At 58.3% G+C, this 23130-nt stretch overlaps 11 protein-coding genes across 11 annotated transcripts; 8 read left to right on the top strand and 3 right to left on the bottom strand.

Annotated features, from left to right (window-relative positions):
• Nucleotides 1–354: 354 nt before the first annotated feature.
• On the top strand, nt 355–1159 carry B0T15DRAFT_106596 (uncharacterized protein). Its single transcript, XM_062861435.1, has one exon. The coding sequence runs from the start codon at nt 481–483 to the stop codon at nt 940–942; it is 462 nt and encodes a 153-aa protein (XP_062724156.1). The 5' UTR covers nt 355–480; the 3' UTR covers nt 943–1159.
• On the top strand, nt 1160–4135 carry B0T15DRAFT_106597 (peptidase S8/S53 domain-containing protein). The gene is made up of 4 exons (XM_062861436.1): nt 1160–1446; nt 1516–3119; nt 3215–3954; nt 4024–4135. The coding sequence occupies exons 1-4, from the start codon at nt 1376–1378 to the stop codon at nt 4045–4047; spliced, it is 2439 nt and encodes an 812-aa protein (XP_062724155.1). The 5' UTR covers nt 1160–1375; the 3' UTR covers nt 4048–4135.
• A 569-nt stretch (nt 4136–4704) lies between these two features.
• On the top strand, nt 4705–5001 carry B0T15DRAFT_524270 (uncharacterized protein). The gene has a single exon (XM_062868752.1). It carries the CDS (start codon nt 4726–4728, stop codon nt 4939–4941), a length of 216 nt encoding a protein of 71 aa, XP_062724154.1. The 5' UTR covers nt 4705–4725; the 3' UTR covers nt 4942–5001.
• Nucleotides 5002–5289: 288 nt separating this feature from the next.
• On the top strand, nt 5290–6362 carry B0T15DRAFT_550413 (uncharacterized protein; the record flags this gene model as incomplete). The annotated part of the gene is made up of 3 exons (XM_062870248.1): nt 5290–5337; nt 5412–5657; nt 5784–6362. Coding segments are annotated over 3 exons (552 nt in total), but the record flags the coding sequence as incomplete, so codon positions are not given.
• A 208-nt stretch (nt 6363–6570) lies between these two features.
• On the top strand, nt 6571–8460 carry B0T15DRAFT_524267 (general substrate transporter). Its single transcript, XM_062868751.1, has one exon. The coding sequence runs from the start codon at nt 6827–6829 to the stop codon at nt 8393–8395; it is 1569 nt and encodes a 522-aa protein (XP_062724152.1). The 5' UTR covers nt 6571–6826; the 3' UTR covers nt 8396–8460.
• Nucleotides 8461–8778: 318 nt separating this feature from the next.
• Nucleotides 8779–10653, bottom strand: B0T15DRAFT_550407 (uncharacterized protein; the record flags this gene model as incomplete). The annotated part of the gene is made up of 2 exons (XM_062870247.1): nt 9772–10653; nt 8779–9644 (listed from the first exon to the last, which is right to left on the bottom strand). The coding sequence occupies exons 1-2, from the start codon at nt 10181–10183 to the stop codon at nt 8779–8781; spliced, it is 1278 nt and encodes a 425-aa protein (XP_062724151.1). The 5' UTR covers nt 10184–10653.
• A 470-nt stretch (nt 10654–11123) lies between these two features.
• B0T15DRAFT_508842 (uncharacterized protein) lies at nt 11124–12279 on the bottom strand (the record flags this gene model as incomplete). Its single annotated transcript, XM_062867750.1, has 3 exons — nt 11124–11299; nt 11363–12009; nt 12092–12279. The coding sequence occupies 3 exons, from the start codon at nt 12277–12279 to the stop codon at nt 11124–11126; spliced, it is 1011 nt and encodes a 336-aa protein (XP_062724150.1).
• A 701-nt stretch (nt 12280–12980) lies between these two features.
• Nucleotides 12981–15388, top strand: B0T15DRAFT_106533 (uncharacterized protein). The gene is made up of 3 exons (XM_062861434.1): nt 12981–14213; nt 14295–14609; nt 14666–15388. The coding sequence occupies exons 1-3, from the start codon at nt 13252–13254 to the stop codon at nt 15375–15377; spliced, it is 1989 nt and encodes a 662-aa protein (XP_062724149.1). The 5' UTR covers nt 12981–13251; the 3' UTR covers nt 15378–15388.
• Nucleotides 15389–15551: 163 nt separating this feature from the next.
• Nucleotides 15552–16920, top strand: B0T15DRAFT_106512 (uncharacterized protein). The gene is made up of 3 exons (XM_062861433.1): nt 15552–16222; nt 16340–16680; nt 16751–16920. Exons 1-3 carry the CDS (start codon nt 15839–15841, stop codon nt 16854–16856), a joined length of 831 nt encoding a protein of 276 aa, XP_062724148.1. The 5' UTR covers nt 15552–15838; the 3' UTR covers nt 16857–16920.
• A 777-nt stretch (nt 16921–17697) lies between these two features.
• Nucleotides 17698–18964, bottom strand: B0T15DRAFT_550403 (uncharacterized protein; the record flags this gene model as incomplete). Its single annotated transcript, XM_062870246.1, has 3 exons — nt 17698–17893; nt 17958–18620; nt 18699–18964. 3 exons carry the CDS (start codon nt 18962–18964, stop codon nt 17770–17772), a joined length of 1053 nt encoding a protein of 350 aa, XP_062724147.1. The 3' UTR covers nt 17698–17769.
• Nucleotides 18965–21030: 2066 nt separating this feature from the next.
• On the top strand, nt 21031–23072 carry B0T15DRAFT_106485 (major facilitator superfamily domain-containing protein). The gene has a single exon (XM_062861432.1). It carries the CDS (start codon nt 21314–21316, stop codon nt 22895–22897), a length of 1584 nt encoding a protein of 527 aa, XP_062724146.1. The 5' UTR covers nt 21031–21313; the 3' UTR covers nt 22898–23072.
• The last annotated feature ends 58 nt before the right edge of the window (nt 23073–23130 follow it).

Below are 23130 nucleotides of genomic sequence, written 5' to 3'. Positions count from 1 at the left end.
CTAGGGCGGATTTTCGGGACGCTGAACTCATCCAGTGGAGATCGACTTTGAAGTTTGAAGATTTCAGTGGGGTAATAAAGCTGACAGAAACAATCGTGCAGCTCCCAACTTGGTCTATTTTCCTCTCCTTACTGAGCTGAGCAAGTTCGCCAAGGCAGCAGCGTAAACTCTCTCCCTTGTGGATGCACGCTGACAGAGAACAATCAATAGTCTCTTCAAGTGTAACATTCCATTTTAAATGTTTACTATTCAACAATCGGAGACCCAAAGCGACGATGCAATGGCGCAAGCCAGGAAGCTGCAGATGACCACTTCGTCCTGGATGGACTGCACCGCTAAGGATCCCGACCCCCCTAACGGATAGCCTGGCAACTGAAGCATATACATGCAGCCATGTCTCCTCTTTTGGCCCGACAAAGCTTTTGTCTCTGGTCTTCACCGTCTAGCCTGCTTTCTTGACAGACGGGAGGCCACATCGACATGACCCAGGCCAGAGGAACGCCAGCCATGGACGTGGCACGCTCACTTCAGATCGTTGCCGTCCTCCTTTCCTTGCTGAGCATTGGAGCAGCCCATCACATACCCGCGCGTCTATCACGACCCATCTTTGCGCCAGACACGCTCAAGCGAGCCACCTCGCAAGACCCTTCCTGCCCGGACGGGTTCCTCTGCCTCCAGCAACCATGTCCCAGCTCGGCCATCTGCGCGGCAGGCGAGATGTGTCTCAACTTTGAGGGCACTCTTGCTTGTGTGCCACAGGGCGCCTCTTTCTGTGCCCTGAACCCCAGCTCTTTCGAAGGCGTGGGCTGCTGGAACGGAATGTGTTGGTTTGTGCCCCTGGTCCCCCTAATGTTCTTGAGATCCTTGAGGAGAAAGCGACTAAATAAGCCAACCATTCCAAAGCCACGGTCAATGTTATGCATCAGATGCCGTGTGCTGTGACAATCCGGGAACCCAGTGCTCTTTGGGTCGGGCCTGCAATGTGTGTAGTCCTGGCCAAAAGTGCGCAAATGGGGGCTGTTCTGGAGACACAACCGCTGTTTTCCCCGTTCCTCCTACTAGCACTACCGCCAAGACACCCAGCACTAGCAGTTCGCCCGTTTCCCCGCCTGCCTCTTCGACGACTCGCATCACGACGTCCACTCCCCGGCCAAGTACCAGTAGCAGTAAGCCAACGACAAGTGCCGCCCCTCCAACCACACCCACGACTACTAGGATCACGACTACCCCGAAGCCAAGCTCTTCCCCTAGCACGACCGAGCCGCCAAAGCCGACTACGGTGGCCTCTGTTTCCCCGTTCCAAAGCCCAACCTGCATCCAAGATTTCACTGACGCCAGGGTGCTGGTCAATGGCACGAGCACCGATCTGAGTTCGATGGGCATGACGGTGGAGAAGTGCATTCAGCTCGCCCAGGGATGGCAATATGCCGGTGTCGAGTACGGCGGGTGAGTTCGCGAGCAGCGCCGCATCGTGTTACTTTGTGGGAGGATCTGTGCTAACTTGCACCTTCGCAGCGAGTGCTGGTGGGGGGATAGCCCCGTCAACCCGCAAGGGGCAAACGCGGGGGATTGCAGCCAACCTTGTGCCGGCGACGCCGGCGAGCTCTGCGGCAACGGCAACCGTATGATCATGTACCGAGACACGACTTGGGTGGTTCCCACCCGGCCAGACCTGGGCAGCCAGGTGCAGGAATACTTGGGCGTATTGGCCGAGCTGCAGCAGGCGATACAGACGTGGAACGACCTCATCCAGCAGGCGATCGCGCAGCAGAACAGCGGCAGTGCCCGGGTGCGCCGCGCCGACATTCTGACCCAGATTGCCGATGCCCGGGAGGCCATCATACGCCTCCAGGCAAGGTGGCAGCAGCTCACGGCCGCCATCACACGGCACTTCAAGACAGGGGACAACTACCGGCTTTTGGAAGACATCGAGATGCAGGATCTCGCCCAGGTATACCCCCCCGTGGAGGAGCAGCTGGTGGCGATTGCCTCGGATGCTGCCGTAGTTGCCAACGTGGGGCTCAGCGCGGCCGCCATCATCGCACAGAAGGCTATCACTACGCTTGGGAAGCCCAGAGTCATCAGGGGCGGGATCGTGGTCGTGGCAGCGACCGGCATCTTCAAGATCGGATTCAGCCTCCTGGACAGCCTCGTCGGCGGCGAGGGGAACACGCCGCAGCCCTCCCAGTCCCTGCCGCCAACCATGCCGCCGACGTCAACGTCATCGGCGACCAGAACGTCCACTTCTCGGACCTCGTCGAGCACGTGCACCTACACGGAAGGGCCCACGCCCGTCATCGTGGTCACCAAGAAGGGCACCACGCTCTCGCAGTTCCAGGAGCTGGTCAGCAGTCTCCCCGTCGACAAGGAGAGCGAGACGCTGACCGACTCGTACCTGCCGAACTGGGCCTACATCGGCGAGATGGACCGCTGCACGGCCGAGACGCTGTGGGACAATCCGATCGTGGAGGCCATGACGCTCAACCGGCCCATTGTGATATTCGAGAGCAACGACGTCGACCCGAACACCATCAACCCCAATGCCCCGCTGGCAAAGCGCGTTGTCGTGTCCAAGACGGACTACAACAACAGTACGGCCGACGCCCACCGACGACGGAGCCGCGGCTCGGAAGCCCCGCTGTCTGGACGCACCCTGGCCGGCGATAAGCGCTATGTCTACCAGTCCGGGAGCGGGACGCACGTCCGCTGGATAGCGGGCCAGTCGCGGCAGAGGAGGAACCTCGGGCAGTTCTACGACTTCGAGGAGTACCTCTACGACGACAGGTCTCTGAAGCCGTCTGCGCCGCCTCGGATCTACGTCGTCGACACCGCGTTCCTCACCACCCACCAGGACATCTCGAGCCGGGTGAGGTCCGTGATCGCCGTGAGCGGGAATGCCGGTGATGTGGACAGCAGCCACGGAACATGCATGACATCCATCGCGGCCGGGGACTGGACGGGCGTATACAAGGACGCCGATATCGTCCTGGTCCAGGCCCGCTTCAACCAGGGCCAGCCCGCTGCAGCCGTCGACACCGTCATCAAAGCGTTCGGTGCCATCCTGCGAGACGTACAGGAGCTGGGACTGGGCGGGCAGGCTGTGATCAGCATGTCGTTTGGTGAGCACACATCCCAACAAAGCGTAACCGCCTTGAGAAACGTTACTACTAGTACTTGGTAACCCCCTTACTTACAACTTACGAAACCACTCCAGGTGCCCCGGCCCGCTACCTCTGGTACGACGACGCCGAGCCCGCCTTCCAAGTGCACAACACGGACGCGATCGGCGTGTACCTGCACGCGCTGTTCGAGCTGGGCGTCGCGGCGGCCGCGTCGGCAGGCAACCTGGCCAACAACGCGGACGCGGCCGACTTCGCGCGTCTCGAGGCGCACACGCCCCGCCGCAACGGCGGCGCCGACTCGCCCCTCGTCGTGGTCGGCAACGCCGACGAATCCGGGAACCGCTACGTCACGTCTAACCACGTCGACACCCACGCCAGGGGCATCCTGACCCTCTACGCCCCCGGCGTCGACGTCCTCTGCGCTGTCAAGACCGCCACCAACGCCTGGGGCAAGGAACCGCCCGGCACGTCGCAGGCCACGGCCGCCACGGCGGGGCTGATGGCGTATTTCCTGAGTGATCCGGCCCTGAGAGCGCAGTTTACCGCTGGCGGGGTGGGGAATATGCCCATGCGGCTGAAGCAGTACCTTATCGACGTGTCGACGCAGCAGAAGGGCATTGGTGGGTGGGGGGATCAGTTCACGGATACTCTTCCGCGGCTGTCGAGCGGGGAGAATGTCGAGTGTGGTGGTGGTGGTGGTGGCGGGAGCGTGGTGCAGGGCGCGCCGCCCGTGCCGGGTTACGTGAGCCCGCCGGAGACGGCGTTTGGGAGGGCGCTGACGACGGTGCCGGTATCGAGCGGGCTGACTGTGGTTTTGCCTGAGGCTTTGAGGGTGAGTTTTTGACTTTTCTGTATGCCTGACTGATTATGTGGCTTAATGCTGACTGGCGCTGAGTTGTAGCCGCTGTGTTATAACCGTCAATAAGAGCGATAGGAGGCTGGTTCGAGTTTATCGAAGATCAAGCTATATCCGGTACAAGTAATCTACCATGTTAGTCTGTCTGGACGGAGCTTGAGGGATCGTATTCTCCTCCTACGGACACGCTGCGTTTGACTCGGTTCCGGTTGGCCTGGCCTGCGTAACCCCGTGATGGATCTCATTACCCGGATTGCCGGTTCGTTTTGCTAGCCATCATTTCCCAGATTGAGACTCCTCGCCAGAGGGTAGGTCTAGGGCACAGGTAATGCCCATGCGGTAGGGGTACAATATAGGTCTTCTTTGCTGTGCCCGTAGTCTGTGAACCAGGCTTCTTACCTGGGTTTTCACTTTCACTCTGGCTCCAACCACGCTTTTCCCCCGCCAATGCCTCAACACCCTGGCCTGTCCTCGACATTGGCCTCCAGCACACCATCCAGTGGGATCACTACAGCCTCATCAATGGAGAGCGCCTCTTCCTGTTCGGCGGGGAGATGCACCCCTTTCGACTGCCGGTGCCGGAGCTGTGAAAGGACATCCTGCAGAGGATCAAGGCCATGGGCATGCGCATGGTGTCCATCTACACGCACTGGGGCTTCCACGCGCCCGCCCCGGACAGCGTCGACTTCAGCACCGGCGCGCACAACCTGACACGCTTCGTCGAGATGGCCCGCGACGTGGGGCTGTATGTCCTGGTGCGGCCAGGGGCCGTACATCAACGGAGAGCTCAGCGCCGGGGGCATGACGCTGTGGGCCACAACAGGGGAATACGGCACCCTCCGGCTGAACGGCACGGCTTACACGGGACGCGTGGATGCCGTACATGGATGGGATTGCGTAAGTGACCCGGCCCTTCCAGATCACCGAGAATGGGACGGTCATCATGTTCCAGATCGAGAATGAGTACGGCAACCAGGGGAGGGATGTCACCAACAAGATCCCCAGCCGGGAGACCATCTCGTACATGTAGAAGCTGGAGGACAATGCGAGGAAGAATGGCATCGTGGTGCCCCTAACGCACAACGCGCCGAACCAGAAGGGCAGGGCGTGGTCTAAGGACTACGATACCGTCGGAGCTGGCGGGAACGTTGATTTGTATTGTTCATCTACCCACGAACCCCCGAGCCTGAACCCCGACTAACACCCGACTCCCCCTCTTGCCCTTTCCAGCCACAATGCTGGTCGTGCGTCACCTCCGACTGCGGCAGCGTCACGCCCTGGGCCGTGTCCAACTACCACGACCACTTCCAGCTGTGGCGCGGCCAGCCCGACAGGACCCTCCACGTAAAAGACGTCAATGTAAAGCGCCAGCAAACCCCGACCCCTTAACCTATGACCGTCCCCGTTATTATCAATGCTGACTCTGCATTAAGGATCTCTACTCCCAAGTGCTGGCCCTCAACAGGGATTGGATCGCCGACCTGGCCAACCCCGACCAGACGCTGCATGACTACGGCCCGCGCGTATGCGGTGCCGACAGCGGCATCGCCACGGGCGACTCGGAGAAGCTCAGCCTGCAGCTGACCAAGCTGCGCCAGCTCGCAGGGTCGTGGATCCTGGACGCAGGCACGTGCCACCGGCTCGGATGCGGCACCAACGCGGGGGTGTACTGGTGCAATGTGAGTTATTTTACATTACTTTGTCTTGCCTTACCCCTTAGCCACTATTACTTCCTCAGATTCCCCCAAGCGAAAAGGAAGAGAAAAAAAAAAGAACTTTGAAGCTGACAATGGTATACTCCCCAGGACAACGCATGGAACATCCGCGCATCCGCCAAGAGCCTCTACCTCCGCGGCTCCCACGTGCGTGACGGGTGCTGCCACCGCACCGACGGCAGTCTGTTCGGGGGCGATCCCATGTCGGGCGTCGAGGCGTTCCCCGACCAGCACAAGGAGGCGGCGCACTCACGCGTGGCCGTGGGATACGGCAACTGCGAGGATCCGGTCGATGTCGTTCCTCTCGTCTACAGCTTCCCTGGGAAGCTGGGGGTTTGTCTGGCTTAGGTTTATGAAGAGGTTTCGGGTCTTCTTCTTTTTTTCTTTTTTTATTTGTTTTTTCGTTTTTCTTTTCCTCCTCCGGATTAATGGACACAGGATCCCTTGACGTTCTGCTGTCCCTAGGTTTCCTCTGCTTGTACTTTTAGATCAGTTCATTGACGAGCAGTCACTCCTTATAGGCTGTGACAGTAGGTGTAGGCTGGCCTCCATTTACAAACAGACGCACCAACTGCGTACAAGTGTGGAATACTGCCGAGAGTTGATATCCAAGGTCATGTCCATATGATTGATTCATACTAGTACTCTCTTCATCTCAACTGCCTCCAGATGATCTTGTTCATCTGTTCTTGTCACCGAGGGAGCAAGTCAACAACTGGCGTGTGGCACAAACAACCCGCGTCCAGCACCTCTTCTTAACGGCCACACAATCTCCGATCTTATTTGATAGGTCTACATTACCCCAGGCCCCTGCATATCCATTACGTTGCCCTCAATACCACGCCGTGCCGGGAGTTGTTAACCATAATGGCTGCCAGCCAATTGTGTGGTCGGACGCGGTGTGAGGGGAACATCGGCATATGGCGATGCCGTCCGGCTAATGGAAGGCACGATCTGGGCTCCAAACATAATTTCTTATAAGGCAACGAACAAGCTCGTAGAAGGCACCCAAGAGTTCCCTCTTGGGGGCATGGCTGTTCCCAACATCTCCCCTTACAAAAACCCAACATCTTGTGACTTCTTGAGTACCCACTAGTGGTATTTTCCGCCCCTCTAAACAAAAAAAGAAAAAGATGGCGCTCCTCATCCCGCTCGCGCCTTCTCTGCTCGCCAACAAGCGCATCGTCTTCATCTCCTTCCTCATCGCACTGGGCCAATTCCAGTACGGCTACGACAGCGCCGCCATCGCCGGATTCCAGTCGATGCCGGGCTTCCTGCGCATCTACGGCCACCGCGACGCGGCCAACCCGCTGGGCTGGAACATCAGCACCGACGTGCAGCGGCTGATCCAGTCGCTCATGAACGTCGGCGGCTTCCTATCGGCCGTCGTCATCTACCTGTGCCACACCCGCGTCTCGCGCCGCCTGGGCCTGTGGACGGGTTGCGCGCTCGGCGTGCTGAGCATCTCCTTGCAGATCGGCCTGCACAACCTGGCGGCGCTCTACGCGGGCCGCCTGCTGCTGGGCATGTCGAACGGATTTCTGGTACCCTACTGCGTTACCTACATGAGCGAGTCGGCCCCCTCCCTGCTGCGCGGCCCCATCGTGGGGATGAGCACGTTCCAGACCTCGCTGGGCGCGCTGTTCGGCATCCTGGTCGACAACTACTGCGAGCCCTACGGAGGCAACCGGTCGTGGCAGATCCCGCTGGCCGTCATGTACGTCGTGCCCGTGTTCCTGGCCGTGTTGTTGCTGTTCCTGCCGGATACGCCGCGGTTCTACGTCGCGCGGGGTGAGGAGGAGAAGGCCATGCGGGCGATCCGCAGGCTGCGCGGCACGCAGGACGAGGCGGTTCTCCGGCGGGAGGTGGAGGATATTAAGAGCGCGTACGAGCTGGAGAGGGCGCTGCATGCGGGTGTGCATCTGCGGGATATGTTCCGCGGGCCGGACTTGAGGCGGACGCTGCTCAGCTACGGCGCGAATGTTGGCGGCACGGCCACGGGGGTCACCTTCATGGCCGGCTTTTCCGTATATCTCTTTGTGCAGGCCCGGGTGGGATCGCCGTTTGCGTGGGTCATGATCTCGCTGGCCATCGCGCTGACGGGCAACATGGCGGCCTTTCCGGCGATGCGCTACTTTGGGCGCCGCGAGCTGCTCGTTGCCACGTCGGTGCTGTCTTCGGCCGCCATGTTCGCCATGGCCATCGTCTACACCGTCTCGGGCACTACTCCCGGGGCGAGCAGGGCGCTGGTCGGGCTGAGCATCGTGTACACGTGGGTGTATGGCATCGGCCAGGGTCCCGTGCTGTGGGCGCTCCTGACCGAGATCCCCTCGCAGCGGCTGCGCTCGCAGACGGTCGGCACGGGTTCTGGGCTGAACTTTGTCGTCGGTTGGGCCGTGTCGTTCTTCACGCCCTACTTCATCAACCCGGACCAGCTTGGGTGGGGCCCCAAGTACGGGTACATCTGGGGCGGCAGCAATCTCATCCTGGCCGTCTGGGCATTTTTCTTTGTCCCCGAGACCAAGGGGCGGAGTCTCGAGCAGCTGGACGAGCTGTTCGAAAAGGGGGTTAATGCTAGGAAGTTTTCGTCTTTTGTGCTAGAGCGACAGCTGGTGGATGATCTCTCCAGTAGCGCAGATCGAAAGGGCGTGGAAGATCGCGAGGCTGCTGTGGTTCAGGTCGAGGACTCGGAGAAGAGGTAGTAGGCAGCGGGGTCACGACGGATATATAAGTATATGTTCGAACCCTTGGTACAAGAATATTCACCATATCTCGTTTCCATCCTCTGTTTGCTCCCTTTAAGTGAGATCCACCAGTATCGGTGTGTGCGTGAAGGATATAAAGGGGACCAGCCCCCTTAACAAGACAATATCCACCCATTTCCCGGCCCGAAAAAGGAACTACTAGTACATACTAACTAACCACCATTTGCGGTCAGCGGCACGTTACCTTCTCCCCCTGATGGTCTAGTCTAGATAGGAGGATGATCCCACAGGTAGTAGTGCTCCAAGCCGTGTCTCAAGCTGCGTGCGGATGTGTCAGCCCCTTCGTCCGACTCTCATCACACCTAAAGAGAGAACAAAGATCAATACCTCTTCATGTCGTACAAACCTGGCGGCGGGGCGCCTACCATTCCCATTCCCGTTCCCATTCCAATTCCCAGCCCGGCTCCGGCCCTGCCATCTCCGCCCTGAGGCGGCTGCTCGGGCTTGAGCAGGATCCGGACCTCCTCCCTTCGCTCAAACTTCCTGTACGCGCGGGGCGCATCCTCGAGGTCCGCCTCGACCGAGAAGATGAACCCCGGTCTCGCCCGGCCATTCAGCACGAGGTTGACCAGGGCCGGGATCGACGTCTTGAACTCTACGAGCCCGGACCGGATCTGCATCTCCTTGAACATGAGCTGGCCGATCGGCAGCTGCACAAAGGGGCTGAGGTGCTCCAGCCCGGGGGCCGGGTTGGCGGGGGTCTCGGGCACGTAGACGCCGATGATACCCAGCCCCCCGCCGCCGCGCGTGATCTTGATGGCCTCCTGGAATACAAAGTCCTGCTGCGGCTTGAGCTCGGCGTTGAGGCACTCGGTGCCGACGGCGTCGACGGTGCGCTTGACGCCCGCGGGGTTGAGGCGCAGGATCTGCTCCGACGCGCTGCCGCCGCCGCGCGCAAAGTTGATGGGGATCGCCCCGATAGCGGCCGCCTTGGCCAGCCGCGAGGGGACGTAGTCGATGACGTAGACCAGCGACGCCCCGCGGATGATGGCGCTGTAGGCGACCAGCAAGCCCACGCCGCCCGCGCCGAACACGGCCACGTCGTCGCCCGGCTCGAAGCCGGACCAACTCAGCCCCGTCCACGCCGTTGGCCACGCGTCGCACAGCGGCAGCCACTCCCGGTCGTCGTACTTGTCGGGGATCTTGACCAGCGAGCTGTCGGCCCAGGGAACGCGCGCGTGCGTGGCTGATGATTTCCCGCGTGTCGATTGTTAGCCAACCTTTTTTTTTTCTTTTCTTTTCTCCTTCTTTCAAAGGTATCCGGAGCCAGGGACGAGCCTCTTCCTAAATAAGTAAACGTTACTGGTTCTTACCCTGTAGGCCCTCGGTCAACCCAGTCAGCGGGCCGCTGCCGTACGTCTGGCGCGTGCCGTCGAGCACGGGCAGGATGGTCGGCTTGTCCCGGAGCCGGCCGTCCTCGGCGAGCGCGACGACGAGCACGCGATCGCCCACCTTGAAGTAGTCGACTGCGTCGCCGACTTCCTCGACGATGCCCACGGCTTCGTGGCCCAGGCCGTACGGCTTGTCGGACTCGGTGAAGCCGAGAATGCCGTGGTAGATGTGCAGATCCGATCCGCATATCGTCGTCGACGTGATGCGGACGATGGCATCTTCCGGTGCCTGGATCTTGGGCCGTGGGAAGTCTGTCACCCTGACCTCGCGGTTGATGCCCTCCCACAGAACACCCCTTATGGTTTTGGTTGGTGACAGCTTTGAGTCATTCATGTCTGCGGTGGTGATGAATGCGTTAAGGCGGTCACAAGTAGGGTGGGAGAAGAGATTGGATGTATTCAAGTGAACGTAATGATGGTTAGTGAGGTCACTGGGCTTTCTCCCCTACTTATGTCTTCCCAGTGAATTACCGATCTTCACGAAGCTCAGGATATCCTCGGCACGGAGCATGGCCTCATTCTGTAATAGCCTCCTAAAGGATTTCAACAGGTAAAATGCGAGCAGGCCAATGTCGAGATTCCCTTCTCTGTCTCTTGTGATCGACCAAGAACTGTCAGTGATGGCGGACTCCTAATCATCTCCGGTGGAGGTGGTCAGACTCCTTCCGGCGCAGTCAACTCAGGTAAAGGAGCATGAAGACATCCCCCTCTCAATCAAGACAGGATCTAGTAATGAGATGTAGCATAGCCGCGTTTATTCAAGACCAGGCTGACGTATGATTGGTGAACGAATATCCGAGCCGTCAGAAGTCAGAACGATCTCGCACTTTGCCGTATTATAGCGAGCACCCTCAATCTATACCTCGGGCTGTTGCGCTACAGCCACCCGCCAAGCACCCATCACCTGCCCTGTCGGGAAACCTCGCCTCGGATCGTCAGTCTGGGCTCACCACTTCATTTCCTTACCTGTAAGGAACCCGAATCAGGGGGTAGGACCAGTGACTTTTGGAACGGTGCCCCCATTGTTCGACTTACGGAGTGCTGATATGACTTGGCGCTTGAAGCGAATGTTCGGTGGGATCCAAGAACGAACTTCCCGAGGGTCGTGTACGTGCCCCGAGTCCAAGTGACCGATTCTGAACAGAGGCACGACAATAGGCCGATGGGGCCCATGACTGCTTTCTTCTGGAAGATGGCTGAGATGCAAGTGAGTCTCCTCAAAAAACAACAACTGGTTTGAATTCCTTTTTTTTTTTTTGCTTGGCATATGACTATTAGAACAAAGCAAGCGCATTAGGCGGCGACGCGACCAAGCCCGGGTGGTTCAGGGGCGCCGAGGTCAGCAGAAAGCTGTATCGGCCCGTCTTCTTGCAGTACTCGCTCAGCGCTTTCAGATCCCAGAGCTCGCCGATGGACATGCCAAACTGGTTGAGGAACCACATGTGCAGGACTGAGACAAAGTTAGTAAAATACTTCTCCACCATTACGATACGTCTTCCGGGGTAATGCTCACCCAGATCCGAAATCCCGCCGACCGTCCCGTCGGGCTTGAGCGCCGGAATGGCCTCAAACCCGTGTGCGTCACCCGCCACGGCCGCGAACCGGTGGTTCCACACCCAGCGCGCCGTGTCGACCGTGCCGTGCACGCCCGACAGCGTGCCGGCCTGGAACTTGGCAAAGTCGGCCGGGGTCGGGGCGGCGAGCATCTCGGTGTAGCCGGTGCGGACGATCAGGATGTCGCCGTGCTTGAACTCAACGCCCTGGTGCCGGGCCGCCTTCTCCAGGTCGTCGGGCGTGATGCGGTACCCGTCCAGCGGGTGGTACGGCGTGCCGGTCGTCTCCTCGTGGTACCGCTTCCAGTCGATGAGCACGCCGCGGCCGGCGAGCGCGCCGCGCGCGTGCCAATGCTCGATGGTCGGCAGCGGGTTCTCGGCCGTCGACTGCACGTGCAACCCCTCCTTGGTCGGCTGCAGGCCGTTGTACGTCACGCCGTCCGTGGTGACGTGGCAGAGGCTGTCCCACTGGCTGCTGAACTGCGTGTTGAACTCAAGCTCGTCGTCCCAGCCCTCGCAGTCCATGCCCATCTCTCGCAGCGGATTGGCGCGATGGACGGGGGGCTTGCGGCCGGGGAGAGGGAATTTGATGCCATTGAGTGGCCAGCTGTTCCGGTTTTTTACAATTCAGCTTTTTTCCTCTCTTTCAATAATCCTGTGTCGGATAGTAGTGAAATAGGAGCACACACTTCAGGGAAATGGAGACGCCGTCTCGGACCTCAGCAGCAGCGGCCGCCACGATTTGGGGCGTGAGGAAGTTGAGCGTCCCCAACACGTCCTTCTTGCCATCTTTGTCGAAGATTCCCCAGGCGCATCCTTGGGGCTGTCCCTCAACCGGGGGTAGGTCGTCAAAGTCGGGAACGGAGCTAGGATCCATGGCTGAAGAATGGGGGACGACTGATGTGGCCGCGGGGAGAAGGGCTTCGGGTGGAGGGGACGGTGGTGCCGTTCTCAGGCTTTTACCACCGGGGCAATATTGGCTTCCTCAACTTTGCCGGGTTCGTGTTCGCACCCGCGAGATTCTCCGTGCGTCAATAGCTTTATATACCTGCACCAGGCTCGTATCATAAGGTAACATCACGATTGCCGCTCCTTCTTAACCTCAAGCAGCAAGCGGCCCCGCTCCGCTCGTCCAACTTCCCCGCAAGTGACGCGAGTGAAAGAGCCGACATCGTCCAGTAGAACCAGTACAGACATGAGGTTTGGATGCTGCCTGATCCGCTCCTGAACCGATGTGTCTTGGCGGCGTTTGACACGTCGTCGAGGTCTGAAGGATGCCCAATTGCGTCGGACAGGCTCATGCGCATTGCATGAGACTCCAACAAGAGAGCGCGCGGGAACGGCAACCCGCTGAACACACCTGAGGTGCTCCACGGGCACTCCTAGTAGTATGCACGAGCCCCGCCAAGTTTGTTACCCCTCTGTTACTTTGGGCAAACACCTGCAGACACCATTTCCCCTCGTGCTGCAGTCTGGCTCCTGTCGGCATCATTCTCGCCATGGAAAGCGAATACGATAGCGTTTATCGTTTTCGGATCGACGTGGCTCCGTGGCCACTCTCGAGTCGCAAAAGTTCCAATCTCCCATCCCCGCGCCATCCGCCATGCGCTTCTCCGCTTCGTGCCATGCCTGCATTGACTCTCAAGGCCCAGGCTTTACGGACTCATGAATCGCCCGGGGGTCAAGTAGCAAGAGGTGCATAAACCGACGCATAAGCCGACACCCCTGGGTATACAGGAGGCAGTGTCTGTCCTAGTATTTAAATAATCAGGCGTTCCTTCAGCTGTACTGCACTTTCAAGTCATAGCTCCCTTTGACGCCAGCTCCATCCATACCTACTCTTCCCACAATGGCGGCCTCTACCGACAGTTCGAACGGCGCTGTTGCCGGCCCTACCCCGGAAGACCTGAAGCTGTTGGAGCTCAGCCAGAAATACGCCGAAGAAGCGACCAAGCGTCTCCGCCCGGAGGGCCTCAGCCAGTTCGTCCGCCTCAAGGAAGCCGGGAGCGAGCGGTTCCGCGCCCTCGCCGAAGACCCGTGGGCCGACCACGCGGCGCTCAACGCCAAGCCTCCGATCCAGGACGGCGCCCAGTACAAGTTCCTGATCCTGGGCGCCGGCTACGGCGGGCTTCTCTTCGCCGTGCGGCTGATCGAGGCCGGCCTGGCCAAGGGCCCCAACGACATCCTCCTTGTCGATGCCGCGGGGGGGTTCGGCGGCACGTGGTGGTGGAACCGCTACCCGGGCCTGCATTGCGACGTCGAGAGCTACACGTACATGCCGCTGCTCGAGGAGACGGGCTACATGCCCGAGAGCAAGTACGTCTCGGGCGCGGTGCTGCTCGAACACGCCGAGCGCATCGCCGCGCAGTGGAAGCTGCACGACAAGGCGCTCTTCCGGTCCAGTGTCAGCGTGGCGCGGTGGGATGACACGGCGAATCTGTGGAAAGTGGAGGTCACCGAGGGCCGCGGACCGACCGAGCAGCCCCGTGAGCTGAAGCTGCAGGCGCGCTATGTCCTGATTGCGTCGGGTATTCTCACCAACCCGCACATCCCCAAGATTCCCGGGCTGGAGTCCTTTGCTGGGCCGATGTTCCACACGGCTCGCTGGGACTACAAGGTCACGGGCGGCAACCCACGGGACGCGACCCTGACGGGGCTCGAGGGAAAGCGTGTGGGGTTCCTGGGCACCGGCGCAACAGCTATCCAGGCGGTGCCCCGGCTTGCGGAGTTTGCGAAGGAGCTGTATGTGTTCCAGCGAACGCCGTCCGCTGTGTCGTGGCGAGGCCAACGTGCGACGGATCCGGAGGAATGGTAAGTTTGGGCTGAAATATCCAAAGCCATGGACAATCTTCCCTGCTTTCTGGGCGGGTTGCTGAAGGCCATGAAAAACAGGAAGACGAAGATTGCCTACAAGAAGGGCTGGCAGCGGGAGCGGATGCTGAACTTCGACTCGTACATGACCGATGCCGTCCGAGAGGGCCAGGAAAACATGGTGGCAGACGGCTGGACCGAAATGCCGGCGTATTCTGCCGTCCTGGGCTCGCCCAGGTATCCCATCGTGGAGCCCACGCCGGAGAAGATAGCGCAGCATGTCCAGAGGCTGCACAAGCTCGATATCCCGCACTCAGAAGCAGTGCGGGCGCGAGTCCAAGAAATCGTCAAGGACCCGGAGACAGCGGCCAAGTTGAAGGCTTGGTACCCAACATGGTAGGCAGCACTTGAGACGACGCGTCCACAGTATAGACCTCTGACAAGAAACGCAGGTGCAAGCGACCTACCTTCAGCGACGAGTACCTGCAGGCATTCAACCTGCCCAGCGTGCATCTAGTCGACACAAACGGCAAGGGCGTCGAGTCAGCGACTGCAAGTGGCCTTGTGGTGGCCGGCAAGGAGTATCCCCTCGACATCCTGATCCTGGGCACCGGCTACGTGACCCCCGGCATCGGCGGGGGCAGCCCAGCGGTGCGCACGGGCATCACAGTCTACGGCCGCGACGGCAAGTCGCTGGACGACAAGTGGCAGAACCACGGCGCGGCGACCCTGCACGGCGTCTGCTCCAACGGCTTCCCCAACCTCTTCTTCGCGCCCCTGACCCAGTCCGGCCAGGCCGCCAACAACGTTTTTACGCTTGATGTTGGAACCGAGCACGTTGTGCACATCATCCAGCAGGCCGAGGTCAGAGCTGGCGGCGCCGAGGCGGCGGTTGTCGAGGTGTCGAGCCAGGCCGAGGAGGAGTGGTCGCTGCAGATCATGCAGCGTGCGGGATGGTTCGCGACCGTCATGGGTTGCACGCCGGGCTACATCACCTTGGAGGGCGAGGCGCTGCGGCAGCCGCAGGACCAGGCCGGCATGATGAAGCAGGCCAGGGCCGGCAACTGGGCGCAGGGCATGGCGTCCTTCTTGAAGGTGCTGCAGGAGTACCGGGCGGACGGGTCGCTTAGGGGGATTGAAGTTGCGCCTGTCAGGGCTGGTTAGTCCGGCGGAAGATGGGCGTTCGCTAGTAAGAGGGCGCTTGGTGGCCAGATACCGAAACTGGGCTGTACAATACGACTCGAAAATGGGCAAATGGTCTCTCGTACCTTGATCGGTCAGAAGTGCTTTTGGCTGTGTAGTGCAAGATTGAGGTCCTTCCCGGTGCTCCGCCGTCAGCAAAACTCTGTCCTACTAGTGTGCAATTTCGGGCCGAGAACTCGGCGAGTCGGCGTCGGTCCCACCAAAGCCGGCCTCGGAGATAACAGCCCCGCAATCCCTTGTCTGCCTACAGCTTATGCCGGCCGGTCGACACAAGCCGACTTACACCTCCGAGTCATAAAATAAGTATACAATAGCGTCGATGCCTCAACCACTTCCACACACTCGACAACCGCTTCTTTCGTCCTTTTTTAACCACCTAACCCCTCCCGTAAACCACGCAGTCGCTAGGAAGGATAACAAAAATGTCGCCGAAGCCCACCGCTGCAACACCAACCCTGACCCTCTTCCGCGGCTTCCCGCAACACGACCGCTACACCCCATCGCCCTTCATCAACAAACTCGAGACCCGTCTGCGCATAGGCGGGATTGCCTACCAGGTAGGCGTGGGCTCGCCCTTCACCGCGCCGCGCGGGAAAATGCCATACATCGAGCTCCAGGACGCAGACAACGTCAACAGCAGTACCAGCCCCACGCCGCCCACAAAGCTAGGCGACACGGCACTGATCACCCGCAAATTGGTCGAGGATGGGCACTTGGAAGATCTCAATGCGCGGCTGACTCCAACGCAGAGGGCGGCAGATCTGGCGGTGCGGGCGTTATTAGAGGATAAACTCTATTTCTTTCAGGTGCGGTCTATCTCCCCCGGTCTTTGATTAACCCCCCAAACAAAGCCTGGAATAGAAAAAGGCATAGGGGTCGCCCGGACAGTGTCAGTAGATATTGACTTTTCATTTGACCAAAAGGGCCGCGAGCGGTGGGTAGACAACTACCACACGATGCGGGACACGGTGCTCGCCTCGATCCCGTACCCGCTCCGGCTGGTGATTGGCCTGCTGGCCTACCGCAAACATGCACGCACCCTGGACGGACAGGGCGTGCTACGTTTCAGCAAGGAAGAAGCTGCGGCAATGCGGCTCGAGATCTGGGAGAGCGTCAACGCCATGCTTGTCGAGTCTCGCGCCCACGCCGCTAATAATAAGGCGGGCAACACTTCCGGCCCATTCTGGGTCCTCGGCGGCGAGAGCCCGACCGAGGCGGACCCGGTTGTGTTTGGGTTTGTTGCTGCAGCTCTTGATTGCAGGATGTAAGGCTCCCCGATTCTTCTAACTCCGAAGAGATTTATGCGGAGAAACCTGTGCTGACGACATCGTAAGGGCTCCGGAGACTGAAAAGATTGTTCGCGGTTTTCCTGTTGTGGTAGAGTATGCGAAGAGGATACACGATAGATACTTCAGTGACTTCAAGTGTTGGCGGGATTAGACTTAGACCGAGGGCTGCCACAGCAAAAATCGTCGTCTAATACGTTTCTTGTTCTTTCTAGCAACTTCTTTGTGCCTCGTGAAACCCCAATGACAGCACATCCTTCGTCCACTGCACGGCCGCGATAGCATAACCTTCCTCCTAGTAAGTCCTCAGCAAAGCAGCAAACAGCTCCCATCAGTATCATATCGTCAGATATTACACCCTCATTAACATTATGTCCCCAGCATCACGTCTCCAACATCAAATGCCTATACATCGAGCCGCAGACATCACCACGGTCGCCGCGCCCCCGTCACGCCCTCGTATCGCCGGCCTCCACCCGTTCCCTTGACGGCATTCGCCCGCGGGCGGTGCCAGGGACCATCTTTAAGGATTTACGAGGTCTCATGGTCTTACCACGGCAGGCATGACGGTTACGGGGTCGCCGGCTACTTCTTCTTTCGTGATGAGCGCCGTGGTGTGGCTCCTTGTTGACGGGCGTCTTGCCATCCGGATGTTCTACAGATTTGTCTTCGGCGGCGGCCTCCAGCCATACATTCAAGCGCAGTGGCGGGCCGCTCTTGTCGGGGTAATCGTCGTGGAATTTCTTCAGCGCGTCGGGGTACCAGCCGCGTCACTGCACTGGGTGTTGAGACTTCCCTTTGTGTGTACTTCTCGCGAGTGCTTTTCTCATTCCTTTCTTGACCAACTTCTTTGCCCGGGGGATTCGATCCCGTTTGCCCCGGTAGGGGATTGTTGGGGAACTTGCGTAGATAGTGGGGCTTGAAGACTGTCTAGCCTTCCCATGATTCGGGGACCTTGAGGTGGTACGCCTTGCCATCGCTGACCTTCTGGATGACTTCCTAATGCTTCTGGATGGCCGGGAATGATAGTTTGTTGCTTGGGCGGCTTGTGGTTTCTGCTGACTTCTTCAAAATGGCAACTTCCTGACATAGACCGTTGTGTCGCGAAACAGCTCGGAGTCAAAAGGGCACTCCACCTCCACATAGTGTTCCTTCAACATGCGCTCGACGCGGGGAGATGTTGGATCATTTCTGCAATATCGTCAGCGGAATTCTTATTGACGGATCTGCATACCCACAGAGACTATGAACTTACGTTTCAAGTAAACGCCGTTTGTACGTATCCCGATGCCAGATCAAGACAGCGGGCCGCGTAATGTCCGCCACGATCTGGCGGACAGGTATCGCTGGGTGGATCGCCACCACCACGCTTTCCTGGTCGATCTCGAGAAGCGCTCTGGGGTCGTCAAGCACCGTGACGCCCAAGGTGCTCAACATAACCCTGTCTACCGTTTGGTAATCGGGATCTTGAGCGTAGCAGGTAACGTTGGTCCCGCCCTTTGCCTGGAGGAAACCGCGGACGCTTAAAACCAACGCATGCTGGGAGGCCGAGGCTGCCCTCTCTGACTGGCCGAAGGCATGAGAGCCCAGCGCAAAGGCAACGACCTTATTGATCCCGGTCGGCAGTTTGACACTGTCCACTCTCCCTTGGAAAATGGACTTGAGGCGGCAGAAAGCCTCGCTGGCCCGCCATTTGCCGTAGTATTTGATGAAGTCTTCTTGAATTTCGGTTTTCGGTGGCATTGGATAATACTGGATAACCTCCCTCGTGGTCGCATCGATCTGATCTGCCTCGTGGCAGACGGACATTGGGAGATACCCGCATTCATGGTCGTGAACGCTTGGGGAGCAAGCGCTGCACGGTTGGATTAAGCCCATCATCATCTCGATGGGATGATAGCACAGCCGGGGCTCCTTTCTGAATGGAGTCAGTAAACCACGCAAATCAAAACCTCAACGGCCATGAGAGAGGCACAAGCTCACGAGGGGAACTCACAAGATGAAGGCTGTGCTGCTTCCGCTGACGATCTCGCCCACCCTGAGGCGGAAGGCCACAGTAGCCCCATCAACGCCGGTAATGAAAACACTTTTCTCCGAGTGACCGTCAATCAGGATGCTGTCGAAAGCGCGGACGGCTTCCCGTATCGCTGTTTTCGTGAAGAATGGGACGCCGGAGGCGTAGATCTGCTGAAGTTGTTCACGCCGGGTGGCTTCGCTATTCCCGCACCCCTTGGTGCGCAACACGAACGTAGCCGGAAACATTTTGGTAAAGGAGAAGTAGTACGCGGGCTACTGTCGTGGAATACAGAGAGGAGTGAGAGGCCAGTGGGGGAATCGGCGTGGAGGGTGAGGATGGGAAGGTGAGGATGGGGTAAATACGGCTGTTTAGTTGTGTAAAGTCGGTGGTAAATTTTAACGTGTGTGGGGAACTCAACAAATAATCCAGCAACTAACCCAGCGGTAATTAAGGTAGGGGCAGTACTAGTACTGAGTGTGAGTGTTGCAGGACCAAGCTTTGGTGTCCAAGGACGGTTGTGCCTTCCTGATATTCGCCACGACGAAGGCAGGATAGCGCCAAGCGAGCCTGCTCACACAAGCAACCTGGAAAGTTACCTGCGGTTATGTTGGACATGACGAACTTCGAAGTCCGATACCTTGTGTGCTCACCGCTCCTTGAAAACGCTACTCGCAAACCTTCCACATATCGCCGTATTCTCTGGTTTGGCTGGGAACATTCAAATCTTCGTCCATTACATGCGTCTTCGTGGTCTTTGTCCTACATGGTGCAATGCATTGTCTAGCCAAGGAATGCTATTACGCTACCTGAATGAACATCTAGGTTGCCGTCCCAGGGGCGGTTGTTCGCGATGCGTCTTCCTGCCAAAGAGCGATCCTTCTTCTCCCCGCCATCCGCCGATGCGTGTGCCCCCTACTCTCTCGATCCCGTCAGGCCCTCGGACCCAGACACAAGCATAACAAGCATTCCAAGCTTTCTCTAGTATGGTTAGCCCGTTAGGTCGGTCGGAATTAGTTTCACAAATCCTCACCGTCTCGCTTCTGTAGAGTCCTCCGTACGTAGGCACCTAAGGCTCTAAGCTCGTCAGCAACCCTTCCACATGAATCAAGCGTACCTGCCAGTTACGAAGTCCAGAGGGGCGCATCGACCACTGCTTTCCGTGAGTCTTTCGGCACTGATAGGCTCGCGTCTGATAGCAATCCATGGAAGGCTGGATGTGGTGGCAGCATTCGGGTGCTAACTACTAAGCACACATACCCCTTCTTAACTCATCCAACCAACTCTCAGAGCGCTCAATGTATTAGGCAAGACAAGCCATCTCTTATTGCCACCGTGATGATGCCACCAAAAACAGGAACACGTCCCCAGTCAGAGGCGAAGATTCACAGTAAGAGACTACTGCGGATTGGAAGCAGCAGGGAGTTACTAGTAGTTCCAAAAAGAGGAAGACATTGGACCCGTGCTTGCGATTTACCGTGCTTGGGGAGAACCTGGGAACCATCCTTGAAACCATCATGCTTTTCATATGTCTGTTAGTGTTACTAGTACTAGTCAAAGCCATCATCACCACAAGTCAGCTGGGGTAGCCCTGGTCCACGTCAAAAACAGTTGTTTTTCTATTATCCAGGAGGCTAGGCCCCTCTTAACATAGCTGCGTTTTCTGCGTTTTCTAGACTTCCAGAACTCCGTTGCGCTGTTGGGTTCCTCTAGTCACAGACAATTATGGCTCCATATTAGTAGGTACCATATCGCCTATTCTCAGCTTCACAGTAAGGTATTTGGGTGTAATGGACCACAGTGTACTAGAAGACCACCCACGGACAGCCCGGTACTGTACCATGTGTACGTACAATACGGATTACAAATACCTACACGCTTGTGCATCTGATGTATTCCATTCGTCTATGCGCTCTCCACAGTGGGGCAACACAGAAAGCTTTCTGGTGCGTGTACTACCCGTGCTTGCGGCCTTGTTACAGAGCACAAAACCCGGCGCCGGAAACGTTCGCAGTATGTACTCCGTACTTGCATTTAATAATTATGCATAGTAGCGCATCTACTTACCGAACTTGGAGCCACGATCACGGGAGCCATTGCGATTGAGTTCTAGCGCGGCTGAAAGTTCCTAATTGCCCGTTATCTGCATTTGGACCTCTTGCGATTTAGGCTTCCGTACATTAGTACAGTACATACCTCGCGCCACGGCCACGGGAATAAGCTTTTAACCCCGGGAACGGGCATTGATACATCGGCAGTAAGCCTGCATTGCTGGCTCAAGAATCCCTGCGAGTATGGAAATGGAACACTGTACGGATTATATGCATAGTGATTCGCTGGGGATATCACCGCTGTTGGTTGGGAGGCTTGCCAGTCTGGTTGAACGCCTGGCGGCTTCAATCTTCTTCTCCTTGCAGGTTCGCTCCGTCTCTTTCTCCGCCGGGTTCTCCAAGTGCTGGCAGGACTGCAGGTTGAGTACAAAAACGCAGAGCTGCTGCCATTTTTCAGGTATATTTAAATTGAACCCTGCAACGCATGGAGGTACTGATTCAGGCATCAACCAGAGACCAAGACGGTGCTAGGAGAAAAGCTTCGCGATGGCTGGTCCACACACGCCGCCCATTCATCCTGCAGTCCCGCCACAAGCACAAATAGATTCAGACCGCGAGAAGCAGGAGACACAAGTACAGCCTGTACTGGAGAATCAGAATAGACAAGCGGACCAAGATGACAGCGAGCACCAGGCTCCACACACCATTTTCAACACATGGGAAAAGCGGTTCATCGTCTTTGTGGCTTCGGCGGCCGGCTTCTTCTCGCCCATCAGCGCGAACATCTACTTTCCGGCCCTGAACACGCTCGCGGGTGAGTACGGCGTGTCGACTACGCTCATCAACCTGACCATCACCGTGTACATGATCTTCCAGGGCTTGGCGCCCTCCTTTACAGGCTCGCTCTCCGATAACATCGGCCGGCGTCCCGTCTACTTCCTCTGCTTCGCCGTCTACATCGCTGCCAACATCGGCCTGGCCCTTCAGCACTCCTTTGCGGCTCTCGTCGTCCTGCGCTGCGTCCAGAGCTCCGGCAGCAGCGGCACCGTTGCCCTCGCAAACGCCGTCGTCTCCGATATAGCAACGGCCGCCGAGCGTGGCGTGTACATCGGGTATGCCTCGCTCGGCGGTGTTCTTGGCATGGCCCTGGGGCCTATTCTTGGCGGCGTCCTGATCAACTTCCTTGGCTGGCGTGCTATCTTCTGGTTCCTGGTCATCTGTGCTGGCGTAGCATTGCTGATCCTCGGGCTTTTCCTCCCCGAAACCGGCCGGTCCATTGTCCATAACGGCTCGGTGCGGCCGCCGCGGTGGAATCTGAGCCTATGGGATCTCCTCCCAACAGCCAAGCGTCGAAGAGCGACCTTCAAGCGTCCGGGACCCGTTGATGGTCCCAAAAGGGGCTTCATCAACCCCATCTCTACGCTTCGGATCTGTAAGGACAAGGAAGCCTTTATTGTGCTCCTTGCCAACGGCATAGCGTTTGCGGGTTACTACGCCATCGCCGGCGCCATCCCCTCGCAGTTTGCCGAAATCTACCACTTCAACGACCTCGAAATCGGCCTATCCTTCCTCCCCATTGGCGTCAGCAGCGGCCTGTCCACCCTGACCGTTGGCCGCGCCGTGGACTGGAATTTCGCGCGCCACTCGCGACTGCTGCGGCTGACGCCCGAGGAGGCAAAGCAGAAGAACCGCGAGCTCGGCGACTTCCCCATTGAGCGAGTCCGCTGCGAGATTGCGCTCCCCATCCTCGTCCTCGCCAGCGCATCCACCATCGTATACGGCTGGGTGCTCGACTACAAGACGAGCGTGGCGGGGCCGCTGGTGATGCTGTTCTTTGTTGGCTTCTGCGCAAACGGATTCTTCACGATCCTGAGCGTGCTCATGGTGGATATCTATCCGCGGGAACCGGCAACCGCCACGGCGGCCAACAATCTGGTGCGTTGTTGGCTTGGCGCCGGCGCTTCGTCTCTTATCATCCCCATGATCAACCGGATGACGAGCGGCTGGGCTTACACGTTTGTCGCGTTGCTTTACCTGTTGCTTGCGCCGCTGCTTTGGATCGTCATGCGTTCGGGGCCGAAGTGGCGATCCGAGCGCGTGCAAAAGGAGAAGGCGAGAGATTCCGATTAGTAGCGAGGTTCATGCGCAGGCACGGTAGTAGATAACTGCCAGTTGGTTGTCGAGGATGAAGGGTCGGTCTGACAACTCACAGGACCTCGTCCAGCTAAGTATCGGGCAAATCAGTGAGTGGACAGTACCGCCCACCTTAAGCCACAACATGGTGCCGCTATCCGGTTCTAGGCAATCGAAATCGCCAGTTAAGCGCCGGCACTGCAAGAGTACAGAGTACTTATAGATAGACT

Source organism: Chaetomium strumarium (genome assembly GCF_033439665.1).
Source record: "Chaetomium strumarium strain CBS 333.67 chromosome Unknown B0T15scaffold_2, whole genome shotgun sequence".
Taxonomy (NCBI): Eukaryota; Fungi; Ascomycota; class Sordariomycetes; order Sordariales; family Chaetomiaceae; genus Chaetomium; species Chaetomium strumarium.
This window is presented reverse-complemented; position numbering and strand designations above follow the sequence as displayed.